Below are 22,229 nucleotides of genomic sequence, written 5' to 3' on the forward strand. Positions count from 1 at the left end.
CCAAACAACCCAAAGTAAACATGCCACTGCAGTATTCAGAAACGTAGTGGTATAAGTACAGTATAAGCGTTAATAAGCCTATCTTTTCTGAAGTGAAAGCAGCCAAATTGTCCTACAAAGCTTTCATTGTCTTTTGCCAAGAAAGTAGGATGTGTCCGTTTGTAGCACGTACGGCCGTCCACGGAGTTTGCATATGCGGATATACACGCAGGGATTCCTAGTCATCGTTTCCAAGCAGCTCATATATGCCTGATATAGTGATATGGTTTCAGAGAATTGAATACAATCGTTTGCTTGTTTTTTCCGAAAGGAATAATCGTTCCTTGTTGCCTAGCCAATTCTCTCTGAAAATCTTTTTTTTTTGCGAGTAAATTCTCTCTCAAGCTGACCAGAAGGAATCGACGACATATTAATTCTTGGCCGATTAATTTCAGCTGTCGGTTTAACGGACGATGGCTTGCTCATGAATGAACTCGATACTCGATTTTATTAGTTAGCCCTCAGAAAAGATAGACAAGCATGTGGCAACAACTAAAGAAGAAAGGCCCTGTGTTGCATTGCCATGTGAATGATGATTGTCATGTCCCATGGGAAAAAAAAAAGCAGAATAGATCGATTAGGGCTTTAAATCCAGGTTCACATGCAAAAGCGAGAATGGTTTTGTAAGATAAAAGGCTTTGTAAAATGGTAATGCTATGCCATGTTTCTGTTCTTTCTGGAGGGAAAGGTAATGCCACAATGTCACTGTTAAGTCATGCACATTTTCTCTCTAGAGGACTCATGCATGTAATCCTGCCCCTGCTAGGGATAGAGGATCCGTGTGACCCAACTAATCGATTGTTCATGAGGTTGGCGACGCTGTACAGCCTCTGATCCGAACAAGCGGCAAACAAAACGCTAATGGCCAATTTACCCTTCAAAAGACGTGGTCGTGAAGCACCATGCTCGTCTTCCAGATGCTAAAACGGAGATGCCATCGGCAATTCGCGAGCACCTGTCGAGATCGACGCAGATTGCTCTCCGGCCATGGCAGCCGTGCTCCTCACGCTGCCCTCGCTATGCTACCTCGTCACTCGATCAGCGTCGGCCCGTTACGGCGTGCCTTTCGCAGCAGAGACGCCGGCCGCTGTCACACACGTTGATGGGTTCTAGCAGTAGGTGAAAACAAGAAGGTTAATCATTAGTATTGTAATAGCAGCTTTGTCGCCGGTTTTCACGTCTAAATCACCGTGCTGTGCCCTCCCTGTTCCGACATATGGGCGCCATGGAAGTTGACGCCGCCGATCGAGCTTGGAGCAGCAAGCATTTCAGCCGCTTCTGCTGTTCTGCAGGCAAGGGCCGCAAGCCCGCAAGGCTACAGCATAGCAGAGGACACTGGTGTCGGTTATCATCCTGCAGACGGACAGACAGGCAGGCAGGATTCAACAGGTGCAGTCATGCAGGGCTCACCGTTCTTTTCTTCCCAAGCACTACACGTTTTCAGACCAGACGAGACCCAGAGTCTTGTACTACGTTGCAGCTGCATTTGCAACCACAAAATTACAGTGCATCTGCAGAGTGACGTGCAAGGGCTAATTTTCACGACAACATTTGCAAAAGTTTTATCAGATAACCAGTCGAATCCTCGAGAAAACTAAAATTCCAGCGTTGCCAACATGGTTTTGAAATTTGAAGTTACAATTACAAACCCTATGCCTGTAGGGCCTGTACTGTCTGTATGAAGTACGTAGATGGAGGCCCGTGTCACACGACGCCCACCGTCTGCCTACTTTTATCCGGTCCGGTTGGAAGTGTCCACGGCTCGGCGCACCGAATCCCAACCACCGGTCGCGGCGCTCAACGCCCGGCCGAGCAGTATACAACGCCCACCCTGCCGCTCGCCTCTTCTCGCCTCAGCTCGCGACAAGCAGGTGATCACCTGATCGAGCACGAGCAGGGTGAGGCCAAGCAGAGCAGAGGAGAGCAGCGGGGATATGCTGCGAGGACGGCAGGGGCGTCAGGAAGCGTAGCGGCCATGTGGGCGCCGTCGCGGGGGTCGTCGTCGGGGAGCGGGCGGCGGACCTGGCGCCGGCGCATCGTGGACTACCTCGCCGACGATCAGACCGACGCGTCCGACAATGAGTCCTTCATCACGGCGCACAGCGACGAGCTCGGGTTCGGCGCCGCCTCGGTGTCGTCCGCCGCGGGGGGCGGCGGCGGTGTCGGTGGCGGCGGCGCGGAGGGGATGCTGCCGGCGTTCCTCGCGGACCAGGGCGACCTGGTGGAGGTCATGCTGGAGCTGGACGAGGAGTCCATGGTGGTGCGCAGCGTCACGCCCACCGCCGCCGCGCTCTACGGGCCCACGTCGCTGGCCGCCGGCGCCGGGGCGGGGGGCGCCAGCGCGCGCACGCCGGACGGCGCGCGGAGCCTGAGCCGGTGCTCGTCGACGTCGTCCCGGATACGCAGGAAGTTCGCCTGGCTGCGCTCGCCGTCCCCTTCGCCGTCGCAGCGGCACCCGGTCCCCGCGTCGGCGGCGTCCGACCAGCAGGCGGTCCGGGAGGCGGCGCTCGCGGCCCGCGAGCGGCGGCGCGTCCAGGCGCGGCTGAATCGGTCGCGGTCCGGGGCGCGGCGCGCGCTCAAGGGCCTCCGGTTCATCAGCCGCACCACGGGCGACGACGCCGCTGGCGGCGGCGACCTCTGGCGCCGCGTCGAGGAGCGCTTCAACGCGCTCGCGCGCGACGGCCTCGTCTCCCGCGACGACTTCGGCGACTGCATCGGTACGTGTGGAGAATTCGATCTCCGCTCTCGTAGCCGGCCATGATCGACGACGGAATCACCATGACCGTGATGGCATTGGCGCGGGTGGGTGCAGGGATGAAGGACTCGAAGGATTTCGCGGTGGGCATCTTCGACGCGCTGGCGCGGCGGCGGCGGCAGAACCTGGAGCGGATCAGCAAGGAGGAGCTCTACGATTTCTGGCTCCAAATCTCCGACCAGAGCTTCGACGCGCGCCTCCAAATCTTCTTCGACATGTACGCACTACCCACCGCTCCAAAATCAATCGGTTTTTTCCTGCTTCCTCATGACGTTCTTGGCATGGAAAATCAAATTCATTTCAGGGTGGACACCAACGTGGACGGCAGGATCACGAGGGAGGAAGTGCAAGAGGTAATCAAGCTAAGCTCACTAGATTAATCAGTCAACAGAGTTTCGTTATCAGTAGTTGAAAGTTAACATGTCAGTATTACTGGCACTGCCTCACTTTGGGAGAGTTGTGCATGGAATTTCACTGTGTCGGTAATTAAGTTTGATATCGAGCATGTGGTTAACTAAAAAGAAGTTTTTTTTCCCCTTAGCTGATCGTCCTGAGCGCGTCGGCGAACAAGCTGGCGAAGCTCAAGGAGCAGGCGGAGGAGTACGCCTCCCTCATCATGGAGGAGCTCGACCCGGAGAACCTCGGCTACATAGAGGTACACTGCATATGCATGCACGTACAAATACAGACACCGCTGCTGTACACGCTGCCACGTGTCGGTACACTCCTGCTGACTCGCCACGTACGCAGCTGTGGCAGCTGGAGGCGCTGCTCCTGCAGCGCGACGCGTACATGACCTACAGCCGGCCGATGAGCAGCGGCAGCGCGGGGCAGTGGAGCCAGGGCCTCAGCGCAGGCGCCGGGGCCGGCGCGGGCGCGGGCGGGCAGCAGCGGGACGGCGTGGCGTCGCAGGTTCGGCGGCGGTTGAGCCCGCGTCGCGCGGCGGCGAGGGCGCGCGTGGCGGCGGCGGAGGGGTGGCGTCGCGCGTGGGTGCTGGCGCTGTGGCTCGCGGCGATGGCGGCGCTGTTCACGTGGCGGTTCGTGCAGTACCGGCGGTCGTCGGCGTTCCGGGTGATGGGGTACTGCCTCCCGACGGCGAAGGGCGCCGCCGAGACGCTCAAGCTCAACATGGCGCTCGTGCTCCTCCCGGTGTGCCGCAACACGCTGACGTGGCTCCGCTCCACCTGGGCCCGCTTCTTCGTCCCCTTCGACGACAGCATCGCCTTCCACAAGGTAAAACAAATCGGTCTCCACGCGCTACTGACACGCGGGCCCGTAGCAGAGAGTATTTTTTTTTTATTTTGCGTCGGCGGCGTGGTCGTTAGGCGGTCGCCGTCGGCGGCGAGGCGCCGGCGTCCGTCGCCGTCGCCTTGCGTCGCGCGGGGCCAATCATTGGGCCGCTGCCGCGTGGGGCTCTGGGGGCGGGCTTGGATCTCGTGCGGCTTTGCCGCGTATCTTTTTGGCCTCTTGGGCCGTGGCGTACCAGCGTACTTTGGGGTGGGCCCCTTGGTGTCGCCGTGCGGTCCAATCAGAAATCAGATGGCGGCCGTTTGCTGTGAGGCCGGCGAACGCGACGGCGCAGCATGTGTGCCTCCGCCGCGCCGGGTACGCGCGCCACGGCAGCGGTCGCGTCGGGGTCAAGATTTCACGTCGATGAAATGAAAGCCGCCGGACCGACAGGTTTTCCGCTGCCAGGTGGGCCCATGTCCGCCCGTCCAGGAGGGAAAACGTGTTGAAATTTGAAATGTGCACTTAGGCCCGTTTGGATACCCACTTTAGCACCTGTCACATCGGATTTTTGATGCTAATTAGGAGTAATTAAACATAGGGTAATTATAAAACTAATTGCACAAATGGAGTCTAATTCGCGAGACGAATCTATTAAGCCTAATTAGTCCATAATTTGACAATGTGATGCTACATGAACCATTTGCTAATGATAGATTAATTAGGCTTAGATTCGTCTTGCGAATTAGCACAGGGGTTCTGCAATTAGTTTTATAATTAGCTTATGTTTAGTCTTCCTAATTAGTATCAAACATCCGAGATGACACTGCTAAAGTTTAGCACCTAATATCCAAACACCTTCTTAAGCGTTTGATTGATCCACGTTGCATTTGGCCGTGCAACACAGTGGACTTGTTATGGTTTGGTGCGGGCTAAAGCTTAAGCGTTGGTTTCAATGTTTAACATGGGCACTATTCACCTTTTGCTCAGTCCACTTCACCAGCAAAGTCCACGGCACGTCTTCACAACTTTAACGAAACCTTTAGTTTAATAAGAAAAAACTATTTTAGGTTACATGTTGTCAATATATATGTTTAAGTTTAGACCAACGTAATTACTTTTTGGTTATTTCTGGAATTTGGGGGAAAAAAAGTATTGACACATCTGTTCCAGCATGTTAAAATTTGGCTATATTTTGAATATACAACGTTTTCTACTCGCAATTAGTGGTTACTGGTTAGACCAACACACTTGCTTAAATAAAATATTTTAATTGAGGAATGTGATTATTAGCCAGACAAGACTGCTAGTGTAGAGAAACAGATTTCCTGGGGTCCCTCTAATTGATGTCGCTTTTGCCACTTCGTTAACGCCTTGATTCCTTTCTTAATGCAAAGCCCTACAATGCATTGTCGCGTTTTAGCGTGTGGTCATCAACCATCCCGACGACCCAAAGCGAATATCTACTTATACAATTATTAATCAGCTTGTCATGATAAATTATTCGTGATCTTCTTCTTCTTAGTATTTTTTTTTAAAAAATGTAAATTTGAGATGGTTTTACTTTTACCATGTGGTAATCATGCCAAACCATTTTGGAGCTTCATGCAGATCATCGCGACGGCGATCGCGCTGGGCATCTGCCTGCACGCGGGGAACCACCTGGCGTGCGACTTCCCGCGGCTGATCGCGTCGGGGCCCGACGAGTACCGCCTCGTGGCGCGCTTCTTCGGCCGGGACAAGCCCACCTACCGGGCCCTCCTCGCCGGCGCCGAGGGGGTCACGGGGATCGTCATGGTCACGCTCATGGCCGTCTCCTTCACCCTCGCCACGCGCCCCTTCCGGAAGCGGGAGGAGATGGCCAAGGGCGCCGCCGCAGCCGCCGCCGGCGGTGGCGGCCGGCGGCTCCTCCGGTGGTCGTTCCCGCTCGGCCACCTCGCCGGCTTCAACGCCTTCTGGTACTCGCACCACCTCCTCATCGTCGTCTACCTCCTGCTGCTCGTCCACGGCTGGTTCATGTTCCTCGTCGACAGGTGGTACCAGAGGACGGTACGTAAGCTTCCCTTCCCTTTTCTTCTTTTCTTCTTTCTTTACTTATGGTGTCGTCTTCTTGGGTGTTACTATGCTGAATTGCTGATGGGCACAATGGAAAAGGAAAGGAAATGTTCTTGAGGCCAAGGCTTAGCAAACTAACAGAGTAACGGTTCCACATGCATCGAGAGATTGGACAGTGGACACGACGAGCATGGTGTAGTCATCAGGCATGTCCACTGATTAATGAGGTTGGGTTGGGTAGGGCCATGGATGTTGGACGGCTAGAGGGAGATCTTTCCCATATACGGAGTACATAGAACACCATTGCACTGTTTCGCAGAGCTTTCAGAGAGGGAAGATCGACGACATTGCATAAATGTGCTCCGAGCCCTACATACAGGGACAGCTTGATCATGTCCACCAAGTTATAATTTTTTAATGAAAGTTTTAAATTTAGTCAAATCCCATCTTGGGGTTTTTCTCCAACATTTTTTTTTTGGCGAAGAGGGGTTTACTGCTAGGCTGATGTGGTCGTCGAAGACTGCAAAATCAAGTAGGGACATGCTGCTGGTTGGTGGTCTGTTGAGGTCGGATCCGACTTGGACCGTATCTGCTTAGCATTAACCCCGCGTGCTTGTCGGTTGGTCCATCAATCACTTTTGCATCGATCGGGTTGGGTTAACGGATAGAGGCAGCTTAATTAGTGTAGGGCATTGCACAGCGAGAGAACCATTTGCCATGGCCTGCACCCGTACTCTCAGCAGTGGGAGCGCTGTGATGTGCCGTTTCGGATATGCGTACCCGCCTTCGGAAGCGGACGGGGGATCCACCTCATTAACTTACAGATATGCCAAAGCCTACGATCTAAGGAAAAGGAACCATATATATTGTATGTATATTACTTAAATAGAAATAGTCTTATATTATGCAAGATTTTATTTTCATTTTACTAGCACTAACATCAATGTACAAAATAGCGGGCTATGAGATTTAGCGTAGAGCTGTGCTCAACCGCTATAGCTCCGCTATAGCTCAGCTAATTAGTACAACACTGTTGTAGCGGCAGTTAGCATCAAACGCTATAACGCCGCTATAGCCTCGCTATAACCCGCTATTTTGTACATTGACTAACATGTTTGCCCAATGTATGTGGAATTTCAGATATTATGGTTAAAGCTAAAATGAAGTAGTATAGCGATAAATCTTACGAAAAAATCAACATGTATTTTGAGATTATGTGGAAGAACCACCTATTTTTTTTCCTATTATTAGCTACCGCCGTTATCAGAAAATCTGCATTAGATCATTTGCATGAAATAAATCATCTGCATTATATATATTTGCATTATTTGTATAGCATCACGATGCTCAGCGTGGCATCCACTGATCCACAGTTTACAAATCTGCATGGAAAGCCAACAGCTTTGACTTAGCCTCAGCAGGCCTGCATTAGATACTTGTAAACCCAAAAGCCTCTGTTTTCAGCACCACCTTTGTCAAAGCCAATATTTTGTTTTGTCTGCCCCGAAGCACATGGTCACGCAAACAGGACTTTTGACTTGAATATCAACCACCAATAGTGAATGTGACTTTTGACACCTTTGGACAATGTGGTCTCCTTCACATTTCCAAGAGTGCACGCGGGTTAGACTCGTTCTGATCTGGCTTGATTGCTCCGTTTCTGACCCCTTGCAATCAACAACCTTTCTGAATTGTATGATTTTTTTTAAAAGAAATCTTTTTGTGGGAAGAATTCTGATTTATTGCGTTCATTGCCACATGTTGGCTGCACAATGCTACAATGATTGTAATGCCCAAGCTAAACTGCTAGAGGCCTAGTTGTAAAGGTGTCACGGGTGTGGTATCTAGGAATCAATTCGCCAAAAAAGGAAGATGCTTAGGGATCAGTTCTGTCAAAGGAACTACTAATGTTCACTAATGAAATGCAGAAGAATACAACTTTTTCACTCACCTCTACAACTGCCATTCTCGATCCTGTTGCATGATATACTGAATGATCATCCCTAGGGAATCTGACAGCTGCCAAAAATGTTTAGTGGCTGAATGTCTTGGTGCACTTCAAATTAACCTATATTTACATGGAACTTGGAACAATGTTGTATGCTGAAACATTAGTACTGTAACTAACAGTTGCTTTCTGCACCCTCTTTTCACCAACGTTTCTGCATGCAATTTAGTAAGACGGTCTTCCCTTGATCTGTTCATCAGATATCCTGATGCTATGTTGAGACATTCTGCGCATGTCTTGAGTTATTTGCTCTGAACTTCTTCGCTCTCTTAACATCATGGTGCGACTCTCCTGCTACAAAAACTCGATGTTAACTGTGTGATCTCTTTGATGATCTCCAGACATGGATGTACATTTCTGTACCATTGGTGCTTTACGTTGGGGAGCGGACGCTACGTGCCTTCAGATCCAAGGCGTATGCTGTTAAGATCCTCAAGGTAACTGAACATCCAAGAGCTCATCTAGCATCTCGTTATCTGGATGCTAAGCACCAGTCGCCCAGTCAGCACCCTCGCTGACAAAAAACGATCACCTTATCATCTCCAGTTGGTCGAAACGACAAGCAGAGTATAACATGCATTCAGGGGGCATGTGCTGGTATGGTCTCAGTTGTGTCTTGCAAATTGTTGCAACCATCATTGCCCTTTTCAGAATGGAAGGTTTCAGAGTCATTAAAAGTCTGGCATGTGGACAGCAAGATGGGGATATGGTGCTAGGTCATGGTGGCACTATGATATGCAGGGGACAGGGGTCATGTAGGCTTAACTGAATATTTGTCTCATTTAGAACAACTGCTCATCACTAGCTGGTCACTTCACACCAAAAGTCTCATCAATTTAAGATGAATATAGATGAGAAATATCGAACAAATACCTGATGGTTGGTATTAGGTGACAACTTACAAAAGTTTACGCATGTTCTTATAGCACTCTCATTCACTCAGGTGTGCCTTCTACCGGGAAATGTCTTGACCATAACAATGTCGAAACCATATGGATTTCGCTACAGAAGTGGGCAGTATATATTTCTCCAGTGTCCAACAATCTCTCCATTTGAATGGTATGCCTGACTCTTCATTCACCAATCACCCTCGCCGCCAATATATGTCCTTTGGTACTGTTATCCCTGATACTCTGTTCCACACTTGCAAGGCATCCTTTTTCCATCACTTCAGCTCCTGGAGATGACTACATCAGTGTCCACATCCAGACCAGGGGGGACTGGACCCAAGAGCTCAAGCGCATCTTCGTTGAGAACTACTTCACGCCATGCGTGCCCATACGAGCTGCATTCGGGGAGCTAGGCGCGGCGGAGCAGAAGAGGTTCCATGCATTCTCCAAGCGTGTCTGCTCCTCTTTTGTCTGTTTAATCCCAGCCTGAACGAAACTGAGCAACAGCTTGCATCTAATGCAGTCCGCCAAGGTTGCTGGTCGATGGCCCCTATGGTGCCCCTGCGCAGGATTTCAGGAACTATGATGTGCTACTCCTCGTCGGTCTTGGGATCGGCGCCACACCTTTTATCAGCATCCTGAGGGATCTGCTGAACAATATCAAGCTGGCTGATGAGCTGATGGTATCGTTTCGTCTGTAGCATCCAGTTTCAGCTTTCTGTGACTCAAATCTTGCTTGCCTGACTGTCACTCCTTTCTGAACCTTTCAGGACCTGGCAATGGAGACCAGCAAGTCTGAGGACAGTGCCAACAGCTTGTCGACCGCGAGCAGCAGCAACAAGAGGCGGGCGTACAGGACGAGCTGTGCGCACTTCTACTGGGTCACAAGGGAGCCAGGATCATTCGAGTGGTTCAAGGGGGTGATGAATGAGGTCGCTGAAATGGACAAGAAGGTGAAGTCTCTGCCCCCTTTCCCTTTCTCTGTGCTGTTGTCCCCTGCAAATGTTGATGTACTTATGAGTTATGATGGTGTTCCTGATGGTTCAAGCAGGGTGTCATTGAGCTGCACAACTATCTGACAAGCGTGTATGAGGAGCGTGATGCAAGGACAACGCTACTGTCAATGGTGCAAGCCCTGAACCATGCCAAGCATGGCGTAGACATTGTATCAGGCACCAGGGTAAACACATTTTATTTGAGCAAACAGAGTACCATGACTTCACAGGTGAATGATCTGGGAGGAATTTGACGACAATGATTGCAAATTGAACATGTAATTTGTACTCACGTTTCAGGTCAGGACACATTTTGCAAGACCAAACTGGAAGGAAGTCTTCGCAAGAATCGCTTCCAAGCACCCGAATTCCACAGTTGGTAATATTTTACCCCAATGTGTTCGTTTCCCCCTCAAATGACATCAAGTTATTGGCATGAAATAACCACTAGCAGTTTAGCATGACTCAAGTGAATATAGTTCTGTTCATAAGATTTTATTATGCATGCAGGGGTGTTCTACTGTGGGAGACCTACACTTGCCAAAGAATTGAAGAAACTGTCACTTGACATGAGCCACAAAACGGGAACACGCTTCGATTTTCACAAGGAGTACTTCTGATGGAGAATACACTCCTGAATTCCATAGTAGTAGTAGATACGGATAAAACAGCCACAAATTTTGCATAGAAGCAAACTGACCCTCTTCACCATATGTAAATGTACATAGTACAAGGCGGAGGGTAGTTAGAAGCATTTTTATTAACAAAACGGGAGGGTAAAGATATTTCGTGTGTTCTCAGACAGGCATTGGTTACTGGTTTACTACAGGTATACATGTATAGCTCATAGCTACTCATTGTATGCTAAGCATACAAGAGACTGAGGCCACCAATCTGAATGTATATCATTCAATTAGTAGTTCATCGTTACTTTATTACTCACTGGCATTGTGTAGAAATCATGTATTGTTAATTGGTTCTTCACTTATGCCTCAGCAGCTCAGCTGATGAAGCAACTAGCATGCCAGCACTGGTATTTTAATTAGCTTAGAGGCAGATGCACTCCCTATAGCATTCACTAAACACTTTGTCATATGAAATTATACCAAGAATAATCATTACTTGTAATGAATTGATGATAAATACAGTTTACCATGAGTAACAATGTACAGCATCTATGTATCTATTTAAAGCTAAAACAGACAGTTAAACTGCTCGCTAGCCCTAATCCAAGGTCAGCAGGAGAAACAAGACTTCAGTCTTCATGTAGTACTTACACCAATGAGATCCCCAGAGAAGGTCTGATAAGGTCAAAAAACCCAATCCACACGAGTTTAGTTGATGAAGTATGCCGCATCAAGAGCATCTTTTGCAGATATTCTCTGCAAACAAAGAAAGGCACCAATATTTGACAGTTTGTCAACAAATTTCAAAGAAGGTGTGATTTGTATAGCAGGTCCATTTAAACTCCTAAACATGGTTACAAAAAAGATGATACAAAGTTTTTAGTTAGCGTGTTTCATATTGAACCTCAGATAACAAATTAAATGTTGTAAACATAGATCAGTGTGAAATAAAACATACCTTTGTAGGATCAAGGATCAACATACGTTCAATCAAATCGACAGCATGATAGTCGAAGCTGTAGATAATTATTTTGCCACATTAAATTCAAACCTTAAAAGAAACTAATAACTACTCAAATACATAGGTGTAAACAAATAGTAAGTGGATTACTTCTGTAACATATCTCTCAGGCGTCGCTTGGTAGGCGTTGCAGGATGGATAGCCATAGTTTTGTACAATGGCAGCTTGGATACACCTGGCCAGTTTTCCTCATTTGGAGATCCACACAGTTCAAATATTTTGGATAGCTGGTCTTGCTGAAACAATATGCAAGCATCTGTCAAGGTTTTATGCATAAACATGTAGAAAATTTTGAATTTAAGTACTCAAGCCATATTTGAGGAAATATTACAGAACAACGTACCAATTCACATAAGTTCCATAAATCGGCAGTGAAAGATAATATATAAGACCATAATATCAGGTTATCAACATCCAATTTGTTTAAAAGTGGCCCAAAGAAAAGTTCTGAACTTTGATAGTCCATAGAAACATCTATCTTTCAAAGATTGGTGTAGCTATCTGCATATTCTACGAAACTAATAATTCCAAAAGATTTTGAAGTGGATACCAGTGGTAATGGAAAAGGGATGACAGAACATATTAGGACAGATAGGGATCATCACACTATTCCAGTAATAACAACAGATACATAGGAGTAAAAAGCTCAATTTGTGCATGACGCCAAGCCTCATCACATATAAAGTTCAAATTCTTGAAAAAAAATTATTCCCGTTTAAAGAATAATACAGTGATTATATACTAAATAGCACCAGGACTCCAGGAGTAACAGCAGACGAAAAGAGAGAAAAAGGATGTACATCATACCTCGGTTCTGCCAGGAAACAATGGTTTTTTAAGCAAAAATTCAGCAAATATGCAACCAACAGACCAAATATCCACAGCTTCAGCATAATTTGTGGCACCAAGAAGCAACTCTGGGGGCCTGTAATTATGGAAAAAGTTGTGTTGATATAACTGGGTAAACAAATGTGGCCAGAATACGTTGTGCAAGAGAAATATGATGATGTTATTTCCCTGATTCCTCATTCCACTTACCGGTACCATAAAGTGATGACATGATTTGTGAAAGTTCCTTCTCTAGTGAATGGCCTTGCAAGGCCAAAATCAGCAAGCTTTAACAGTTTACCACCACTTATTAGAAGATTAGCCCCTAGAAACAGTTCCAAAAATAAGGAACTCTGAGATAAGAATATCAGAGAGGTAAAACTTGAAGCTAAATCCAAATAAAGTAAACCTTTGATATCACGATGAAGCACATTATTGACATGGCAGTAGTGCAATCCTTTTAGCAGCTGGCCCATATAAACCTAAACAAATGGAAATTTGACAATGATACATTTTAAGGCAATGACACATCTCACTGTTAAATTGATATTTTCCCAGTAGGTACATTAGAGTACCTTAACTTGGGATGGGGTACTATGATGCAATACTTTCTTCAAATCATGGTCCATGTATTCAAAAACCATGTATATATCTCCTCTATACATCTGATTATTATCTGCATATGTTTAACACAATTCTAGGATCAAATATATGCAGGTTAAATCAATTAAATGGGGCAAAGTTCAAATCAGTCATCATGAACCACAGAAACGAAGAATATAAGCAACTAAACAAAAGCAAACATAGTGATGTACCTGATCCCCCTGTTCCATGTGCAGAACCTGAGAAAATTTAAAAATGGGTGAGCAATGCTCTCATACTCTAATGTATATCTAGAAATGACTAGATGAACATTTGTTACCAGGAGATACTACAATCTCTTTCAATCTGATGATGTTCTCATGATCCAGCTTTTTTAATAGTTTAATCTCACGCAAGATTTGGCGTGGAAACTACAGAGGTACTGAATAGTTCAGAGGGGTCTACAATGTGCTTGCAAATCATAAAAGGACTAAAAGAGCATTAATTAGCTTTATTGAGATCATAAAGCTTACCCCTTCTTTGCCATCATCCAGTTTTATTTTCTTGAGTGCTGCTCTTTCCCCGGTAATAATATCCACAGCCTCAAATACCTCACTGAGATTTGTAGTAAAAAACATGGCAGCAACAAATTAGGCGGTTATGCAGATCATATACATGTATCTAGTAGCAAAAGCTTTGCCAGCTTGAAGTTTAATGGTGATGAAATACAATCTACAAAAATGATGGCGGACAACTCTTGTTATATTTTCTTATCAGGAAATGATTCCAGAGATAAGAAAGAACACCAAGACTAGAAAGCTGGCATTTTTATTTCAGAGAGCTTAAGACAAAATGGGAGATATTACAGCCCACCCGATTCAGTGAGATTTCAGAAAGGACTGTAGACTATCATTAGTGCAAAAGACTAGCTTATGCCTCTATTTATTTTCCATGAATGCTACAAATTTCTCAGAAAGTTTAATTTTTGAATCTTCATACACCTTGTATATTGCAACAATGCATACTCAAATTTGCAATTGAAGTGCTTGCATCGATTACCAATTATGGATATAGAAAAGAAGGGTAGGCACAGTTTTCATTGATTTCCAATTAATATAATTAGATCCTCTAACAGGGAGGAGCCGGGTGTAGTCAACATAGTAGGGTAAGACAAATTGTTCCATTCAAACAATCGAACGGAAAGCTCAACCAACCTAGGAGGAACTAGGTGGCACTGTAAATAAGAAGAAATAGGCACCCAAATTCAAACTGAAGAGTACCCGAACTTCGATGATAGGGGTGCACACCCACTCCTCCCATCAACTGAGCTAGGCTCAGTTTCTACAAGATTCAAACACTGAGAGCATGCTAGGCCAGCTACCTGAGCAGGAATTTACCAGACTAGCTGGCCAAGGCTCGGTAAGGAAAGGTAGGGGTGTTTGGTTCTCCTGCTTACTACTCCAGATTCCTTCTTCACCTCCTTGTCAAAAATCACTGCCACACTGCCATATAGGCTATAATCGACAACATAAAAAAGAACTACAATGAGACGGGTTCATTACTTATCCCTGATAGCTATCTCTGTGAACATGAACAAGTGGAAAGAATAAAGAAGGAAAAGAAAGGAGAAAGGAATCTCATCATCCAAACTCCAAAGTCCATGTGAGTAATTGATCCAGAACCTCCTTACAGGCAATCAGTCCAGTCCGCTTCTTCGAAGTCAACTAGTTTTCTCTTTCTGACCATAATCGCTCCTTGGCAATGTGCCAGAACTGCAAGCACCCTAAGCCCATCCCCTCCACCTCCTCCCTGGCACCGTGATCCAAGGTCCCAAGGAGAAAAATGCTGGTCTTCAGTTCAGTTCATGTTTTGAGGTCATGCTGCTACGAGGTAACAACTGCTGATGAAGGTGGTATGCTGCGCAGCCTTGCTCACGCAGGAGAGCTGATTCAGCTTGCCTCCACAGGCAAGGATATCATCTCCTGAGTGGGCAGGTTTGCAAAGCGAAGCATGTTTTTCAGGCACTACTGAAAAGCGAAATTTGCAGAACGAGGCATGATGCTCATCTTTCCCAGGAACCAAGCATACCCTTGAGTTGACGATTAATTGCAAAATAATTCTTGCAGTAATTTAGGATTCAGTATGAATGCTTATCTTTCTTTTCTGTTAAGTAAACTACAGAGTTTTCAGTGAAAAGCGGAGGAAGGCTAAGGTTAAAGTAGAAACAATTATATTACTTAAAAGAGTGAAAAACTCCTTTCAATTGGCCAAAGGGACCCACTCAAGTATTGAACTATGATTCCCAATGAAACGGACAAAGAACCAAGTGGAGGGAACAGTGCCTGTTTCTTAGCCTGAACTATTGCCCAAACGAGTAAACCATCATTCACACACACAAAAAAAGACAATATTGGGTTCTTTCTTATCTGCAGACGTTGCATAGTTGTAGGATCTCATCATCCAAGGCCTCAATGCCTCCAACTCTCCATCATAAGTTGTCAAAGCATTGGCCGGACAGGGTAATTTGACAGCTCATCTACATTATCTACTGAATGAAATGCGTGTGATGGTCCTAACATGCTCCAAAACATTGATACATGAATTCAAGAAACCTACTTTGCACAGAAGATGGCCTAGCTACGGAAAATCACATTGGAGAAAACAGCACCATCAGGATGTCATTAGGAGATTATATTTCCTTTCATCAGATTAAAAAGTGACATTACCTAGCTGCACTGTACACAGATGACAAATTTCCATAGTTGCTGTACAACAGAACTTCAATATATAGTATGTTCCTAACAATTAAGGAGTCTGCAAAGGCATGCTGACAGAAACACCTAGTGCCCAACAAGGAATCCTAAGAAATAACTAAACAAATGACTAAATGATTACAACTTTAATTAGCCCCAATAACTGACGGCATCTAGGACGAAGCAACAAAAAGCACAGCTGCTCCGCCCACTAGCGACGCCCCCACTCAAAATCTCCGCCGACAATTGGCTCCAAGCACGCCACGAATCGTGCGACCACGGACCGAACGGATCATCACCACTCCGCCGCCGGCGCCGGCGCCCGTACGATCCCACGGCTACACACCATCCACGGTTCAATTGCGGCGCGCCGCTAACAATTCAGGCGGAGCAGGACGTAATGCGAGAGGAATTCTAACAGGTCAGCCGCGTGCCGGAAGGGGGGATTTCGGTTCAGCTTCGCTTACCCGTAGGTGCCCTCGCCGATCTTGCGGATGCGCCTGTAGCAGTCGACCGTCCGCGCGCCGGCGGAGGCGTACTCGGAAAGGTTGAGCGCGCCCAGCGGCGCCTCCTCGCCGGCCATCGCCGGCGGAGGCCTCTGCGGTGTCGCGGGACGGGCAACCGCTCCGCTGGAGCCTCCGGCGCTTGGGCAGCAGAGGGCAGCGACGGCACGACGCGGAGGCAGCGGAAGCCCCAGGAGAGTGTCCGACGGAAGTCAAAAGCCAGCCGTTCGGTTCCTTCACGGGCCTAGGCTTGGGCCGCCGCGCCGACATGCCGGCCGGCCCGTTTCGACTCCAATTTGGCGAAATTGTGCAAAAGGAATAGCAATTCGAATAGAAACCAGATGAACGGTTTCATGCCTCTCCTACAGTTTTTTCAAATAAAAGTGCGCAAATTGAGATTATTTTTAGCAAAAAATCCAGATTGATTTATACTTTTCCACCAGTTATTATTAAATAAACCAATACACACGGATAAATTATCACTTCATTACTTGTAACCTGTGTGTACATACGCTGAAAGTTCTGATGGTACAGGAAAAGGCATCCAAAACTCCAAAATGACTGCTAGCATATATCAGAATACAACTCGCTTTGCTGATTTTCAGTAATTTTCACATCCTTGTCGCAAGATGTTTCATTCAGTAAACGTTTCGGTTCTCTACTGCTGAAACTGAAAGCCTGACAAACAATGGTTCAGAACGGTAAACTGCGGAGTATCAACACAAGCAAAGGGGTGCTAATAGGCGCCAGTAAGAGTTCGATACACCTGCTGCATTGTTGGTGCGTCTTCTGGTGAAGCTTGCACACAACGTTTGGAAATAATAATTAGCTGAATAATATCTTGTTCTTTGTTGCTTGTCGGTGTCGCAGGGTGTTTGTCAATGATGTCCTCAAGCAAACCATCCAGTTCTTCAAGTGAGGTTAGGCGGCCTATAAGATCACCTGGGTGCTTCCCCATCATCACCTCCATTGTTACCACACCAAAGCTGTACACATCACATTTTTCTGTAGCCACAGGTTTGTAGGAGCTCTGCAAAAAAAAATAAAAAATCAAAGTTAATTTCGTTTAATAACCATTAGAAATCAATACTGTTCTTTGGAAAATAAATAGTATGTCATGATAGATGCACATATTGCACATACCAGGTGCGATGTAACCGAAGCTTCCAGCAAGTTCGCTCCAATTCGATGAATCTGGCTTTATGATTCTAGCTGTACCAAAATCTGATACAAAGGCCTTATACTCAGTCTCCAACAAGATGTTACCACTCGTAATGTCCCGATGAATTATGGGTGGATTACACTCATGATGCAAATAATATAAAGCCCGAGCTACATCATTAAGGAGGGATACTCTCCTTTTCCAGTGAAACTCATTTGCTAGCTCATCATGACATAGGATAGTAGTCAGACTTCCTCTCTCAATGTAATCATAAACTAAAAAATTGAATTGTCTATGTGAACAAAAGCCATACAGTTTGACGATGTTGCGGTGCTTTATCTTCATTAGTACTTCAATTTCATGGTGAAATGTTGCATCATCTGTCATTTCTCCATTCGAGTGTATCTTCTTTACGGCAAACACACTTCCACCCTCTAATTGTGCTTTGTAGACACTACCATAACCTCCAGATCCAACACAATATTTCTCATCAAAACTGTCAGTGGCAATAATGATATCTTTGAATGTTAATCTTCCGTCAAAAGTCCAGACTGAAAATATATCTCTGGCACTCCTGGCAGTTGTGTCTTTAGGTTTTCTCTTATGTCGAATAAAGAAAACTGTGATTACTGAAAGTACACTAACAAGTAGAAGAAACCCAAATGCTAGTAACAACTTTCTGCGTTTCTTCCCATCTTTGTGCACAGTTGGCGAATAAAATGGTGGCAGACCAACATATTGGCCACACAGACCCTTGTTATGGACAGACCAATTTATTGAAGCATTGTGCATCCCTTTGGGAACAGCCGAACAGGACCTTCCAAACTGTTGAATGATACATCAAAGATTGACAAGTTTCGCATACTTGTTACAGAGGATGGAATGCCTCCACTCAATTGATTGTGAGAGAGATTCTAGATTTCCAACATGATCAGTTCCCCTAATTCTAGGGGTATTCCACCATTGAGATTGTTCTTGCTCAGATCTAGCATAATCTGCAAGTTTATCATACTTCCAATGACTGTCGGAAGAATCCCATTAAAGTTGTTGTCATTTAACTTAACTAACATCAACTTTTGACAGTCTCCAAGTTCCTTTGGAATTGTTCCGCTCAATAAGTTGTGAGATAAATCAAGCCTCATAAGGTTGTTGAGATGGCCAATTTGTGAAGGTATTGTCCCGAGCAGTTGATTTTTACTCAAATCTAGCCAATAGACGTTTCCCATATTACCAATCTCTGGTGGAATCTCACCACTTAAACTGTTTGAGTAGAGTAATAGCTCTCCAAGATTTATTAGTTTGGAGAATTCCACAGGTATGGTTCCACTAATCATATTTCCAAACATCCACATAGTTGTCAAATTACGACATAAACCCCAATGTGGTGAGAAGAATCCATAGAAGTTGTTCAGGCTTAAATCGAGGACAGTAAGATGTGGGTATATTCCAAAATGCTGAGACAAATTTCCCTCTAGTTGGTTGCTTGAGAAGCTCAGAAATTCTAAGCTTGTGCAGTGTCTGTAGCTGTCTGGAACAAAACCATGAAACATGTTTGACCCAAAGTTGAGGTGTTGCAAAACTTTTCCTGGCATAGGTCCGGCAACTTCCCAGTGAATCTATTCTTCGACAAATCAACAATAACCAAATTAGTAAGGTTTGCATGCACTTGAGATAGAGGCCCTGAGAGATAATTTGCAAATAGCCGCATATCAATCATATTTCCCAGGTTCCCGAAACTCACAGGGATGGAGCCTGATATGCGAGTTAAGTAGATCCAAATGTACTCCAAGTTTGTTAGGTTCCCAAGTTCCACGGGGAGGGTTCCAGACAGACGATTATTAGCAAAACTAAGAAAACGGAGGAGAGAGAGATCTCCTACACTCAGAGGAATAACACCGGTAAAATTATTATATCCAATATTAACTTTCTGAAGACCAAAGAGATTCATGAGACTGGAAGGAATCGAGCCAATGAATGCATTATGGTGGATGTTCAAAACTTGAAGATTAAAAAGATGCTCAACTTTGTCAAGGGCGGTGCCACCTATGTGATTCACCTTTAGTATCAGATTTTGCAAGCCAGCCAAGTTTACAATAGTGGAAGGGATAAAACCCGTCAGGATATTGTGTGCAGCATCAAGGTAAACAAGGTGTTCGAGACTTCCAATCTCTTTAGGAATGGGACCAGTAAGATTATTACTTGAGAGAGACAAGTAGGATAGACTAGTAAGATTTTCAATGCTAGCTGGAATAGCACCTGGCAAGATATTGCAAGAAATATCCAAGTGCAGCAAAAAGGAGAGCTTTCCAAACTCTTCAGGGATTGGACCAGACAGCCAGTTGTTGTTTAAACACATACCTCGAATCATGGTGAGGTTACCGACTGTAGATGGTATGATTCCCTCAAGACGACCACCAGAGAGGTTGAGGTTGGACAACATTTTAAGGGAACCGATGGATGGCGGGATTTCACCTGAGAGACCACTATTGTTGCTAAGGTCAAGGCTGGTTATATCAGGTAAGGAGAGAAGGTCAAGTGTGTCCAGCCGTCCAACAAGTCCAGTGCCTTCAAGGGTGATACTGGTGATGGATAATACTCTAAGTGCATGCTGTCTCTTGACATAATCACATGCGATGCCAGTCCAATTGCATGGGTGAATATCAGGCCTCCAAGAACTGAGTACAGGCGTAGCAGTGTTGCCCTGCATGTTAGATTTCCACTGAAGCAATGCTGCTGCTTGAGATCTTACGGAAGCATGATGATGGGGCACGGCCTCAGTCATAACCATAAGAGCAAGAATAAGAAGCAGAAATAGTAGCAACATAATGTGTGCAAACGCTGGTGAGATCTTTGAAGCTAGAGGACTTGCCATGTACCACCGGCAGTGCAGGAAATTTGCAGTGCATTGGCTGTGTTTGAGAACTGCGAACGTTTATAAACTATTCAAATATGCAACCTAGTGGGTTATAGGCTTGTAGCTAGTTAAACATCACAAAGACCTAGTCTACACGCCACATAACAGGTCAGATCTAATAACCATAGCTTTTAAATTCACGGAGACCAGTCTCATAATATCATGTATTGATATGCACTGTGCATTCTATCTTATGGCAGGATGTTCATGTACCTTCAGAATGCAATCGTACTACTTCCCTGTAGCTAGTTGACTGTCAATGAAAAATACGAGTCTTCACGGCACAAACAGGACATATCTAATAAATATTGCTGTGCCATGCCCGGGCATATATGCCTTGTAGATGTAGAAATATTAGCCCCAATTGTGCTGTGATTACCAGCGGAAAAACAATGGACTAATTTCAGTTTCATAAGGAATTAGGAAGTCCTTCACTAATTTCTCGCCTTCACAAGCCTGCAGTATGATTAGAACTTTTTTCTTGAATATGCAGGAGAGCTGCACATCATTGCCAGTATGATTAGGACTTGAATTGTGTATGTGCAAAGGAAGCTATGCTATTTAACCTTTAGTTCATCATATAGTAATTGTAAAAGTTTTAGAATTTGGGACTTAGTTTTGCACAATGAACTTCTGCAACAAAATCAAATTAATTCTATCTATAACTATACTATATATACTCAAATGACTACAATTTTTTTTCCAATAAAAAAGGACAAGTGGTATCGTCCTTATAAAGTGGATTTAGTAATTGGTCATACTGAGCTCAAGGGCAAGTCTCGTGACCTAGAGTCTAGGCAAGCAGCATTCCATGGATCAGGTCATCAGGACTGCGCAACCTTGACCTCTTCTTCCCTGGGAAGACTTCCTGTTCCTGTATGGCTGTAGCCCGTAGCCCACTAGCCCATATTAATTGTCACAAAGTACAGGCACCAGTCATTTGCAAGCAACATTCCTTGCTCAGTTTCTTAAGAGATACTAATGTTCTATCTGAACTCTGAAACTAGAACAAAACATTCGTTGGCTCGTTTCCAAGCAAATGTTGCATGTTAACGCCCCAAAATCCAAAGGTTTTACTGTGTCAATATCTTTTGACAGGACATGACTACCACTATGCCATTAATTTACATGAAGAACTACATCACCAGCATTCAGATTATATAACAAAAAATAGAAAACAACTCAACTAAATTGAACGAATCAGGAAAAAAAAAAGAGGAATTTTTATCTGTAGCTAGTTTACCCATCGAATCCCCGCCTTTCCGCGGGCGCGCTTGAAGAAGTGGACGGCATGGGCGCCGCCGCTGGGCTCCTCGTCAGTTGGAGGGCGCCGGGCGGCGCCTTCTCGGTCCTCGCCAGCCATGGTTACCGCCGCCTACCCGGTCGCCCCCTCGGCGCCGGACGCCGCTTGGGCAGGGCTCATTTTACGTTTTCTACTCAGGCTTGTGCTTGGGCTACCGTCTCACGGGCCGGCCCGTTTTGCTCCAATTTTTTTTCTGGAGGAAAAGTCCTATTTACCTCCATGGACAATAAGGCGAGTCCGCATTTTTACCCAATGACTTGAAAACCATCCATCATCCTAGCTCCTCGTTCTTTCGAAACTGGACACGCGACCCCCTCAATTTGATTTCATCCTGGTTTTATCCTACACTGGCACCACGTCATCTAGAATATTCTAGATGGCAACCTGCTCAACAGGCCCACATGTCAGCCCATGTAATCTTCAGCTCCCTCCCTCTCTATCAGTTGCAGCCCAGGCTGCGACCTCCCCAATCCAGCGGCTGGAGCTCGCAGGGAAACGCCACGACCGCGACCGTGCCCACGCTGTCAAGGTTGGGGGTCCTGTGTCCGCCTCCAGCGACCCCCTGGAC

At 45.9% G+C, this 22,229-nt stretch overlaps 3 protein-coding genes across 4 annotated transcripts; 1 reads left to right on the top strand and 2 right to left on the bottom strand.

Moving 5' to 3' along the window:
- Positions 1-1,786: 1,786 nt before the first annotated feature.
- On the top strand, positions 1,787-10,911 carry LOC101773707 (respiratory burst oxidase homolog protein E). Its single transcript, XM_004973551.3, has 14 exons — positions 1,787-2,756; positions 2,852-3,011; positions 3,099-3,147; positions 3,336-3,449; positions 3,545-4,027; positions 5,633-6,070; positions 8,426-8,521; positions 9,028-9,143; positions 9,236-9,406; positions 9,498-9,657; positions 9,745-9,927; positions 10,026-10,154; positions 10,270-10,348; positions 10,480-10,911. Exons 1-14 carry the CDS (start codon positions 2,015-2,017, stop codon positions 10,587-10,589), a joined length of 3,030 nt encoding a protein of 1,009 aa, XP_004973608.1. The 5' UTR covers positions 1,787-2,014; the 3' UTR covers positions 10,590-10,911.
- LOC101772877 (cyclin-dependent kinase C-3) lies at positions 9,832-16,474 on the bottom strand. 2 transcript variants are annotated; one of them, XR_001164380.2, is made up of 12 exons: positions 16,247-16,474; positions 13,560-13,641; positions 13,367-13,457; positions 13,260-13,286; positions 13,020-13,120; positions 12,854-12,926; positions 12,655-12,769; positions 12,424-12,541; positions 11,707-11,852; positions 11,554-11,611; positions 11,247-11,351; positions 9,832-9,970 (listed from the first exon to the last, which is right to left on the bottom strand). XR_001164380.2 is itself a non-coding variant. In XM_004973550.3 (11 exons), the coding sequence occupies exons 1-11, from the start codon at positions 16,360-16,362 to the stop codon at positions 11,304-11,306; spliced, it is 975 nt and encodes a 324-aa protein (XP_004973607.1). In that variant the 5' UTR covers positions 16,363-16,474; the 3' UTR covers positions 11,044-11,303. The 2 variants fall into 2 exon arrangements, 1 of the variants encoding a protein (XP_004973607.1); XM_004973550.3 differs by lacking the exon at positions 9,832-9,970 and having other exon boundaries at positions 11,044-11,351.
- Positions 16,475-16,754: 280 nt separating this feature from the next.
- LOC101774112 (probable leucine-rich repeat receptor-like protein kinase At1g35710) lies at positions 16,755-21,947 on the bottom strand. The gene is made up of 2 exons (XM_022827326.1): positions 17,426-21,947; positions 16,755-17,312 (listed from the first exon to the last, which is right to left on the bottom strand). The coding sequence occupies exon 1, from the start codon at positions 20,314-20,316 to the stop codon at positions 18,946-18,948; it is 1,371 nt and encodes a 456-aa protein (XP_022683061.1). The 5' UTR covers positions 20,317-21,947; the 3' UTR covers positions 16,755-17,312; positions 17,426-18,945.
- Positions 21,948-22,229: the final 282 nt, after the last annotated feature.

Source organism: Setaria italica, chromosome VI (genome assembly GCF_000263155.2).
Source record: "Setaria italica strain Yugu1 chromosome VI, Setaria_italica_v2.0, whole genome shotgun sequence".
Classification (NCBI taxonomy): domain Eukaryota; kingdom Viridiplantae; phylum Streptophyta; class Magnoliopsida; order Poales; family Poaceae; genus Setaria; species Setaria italica.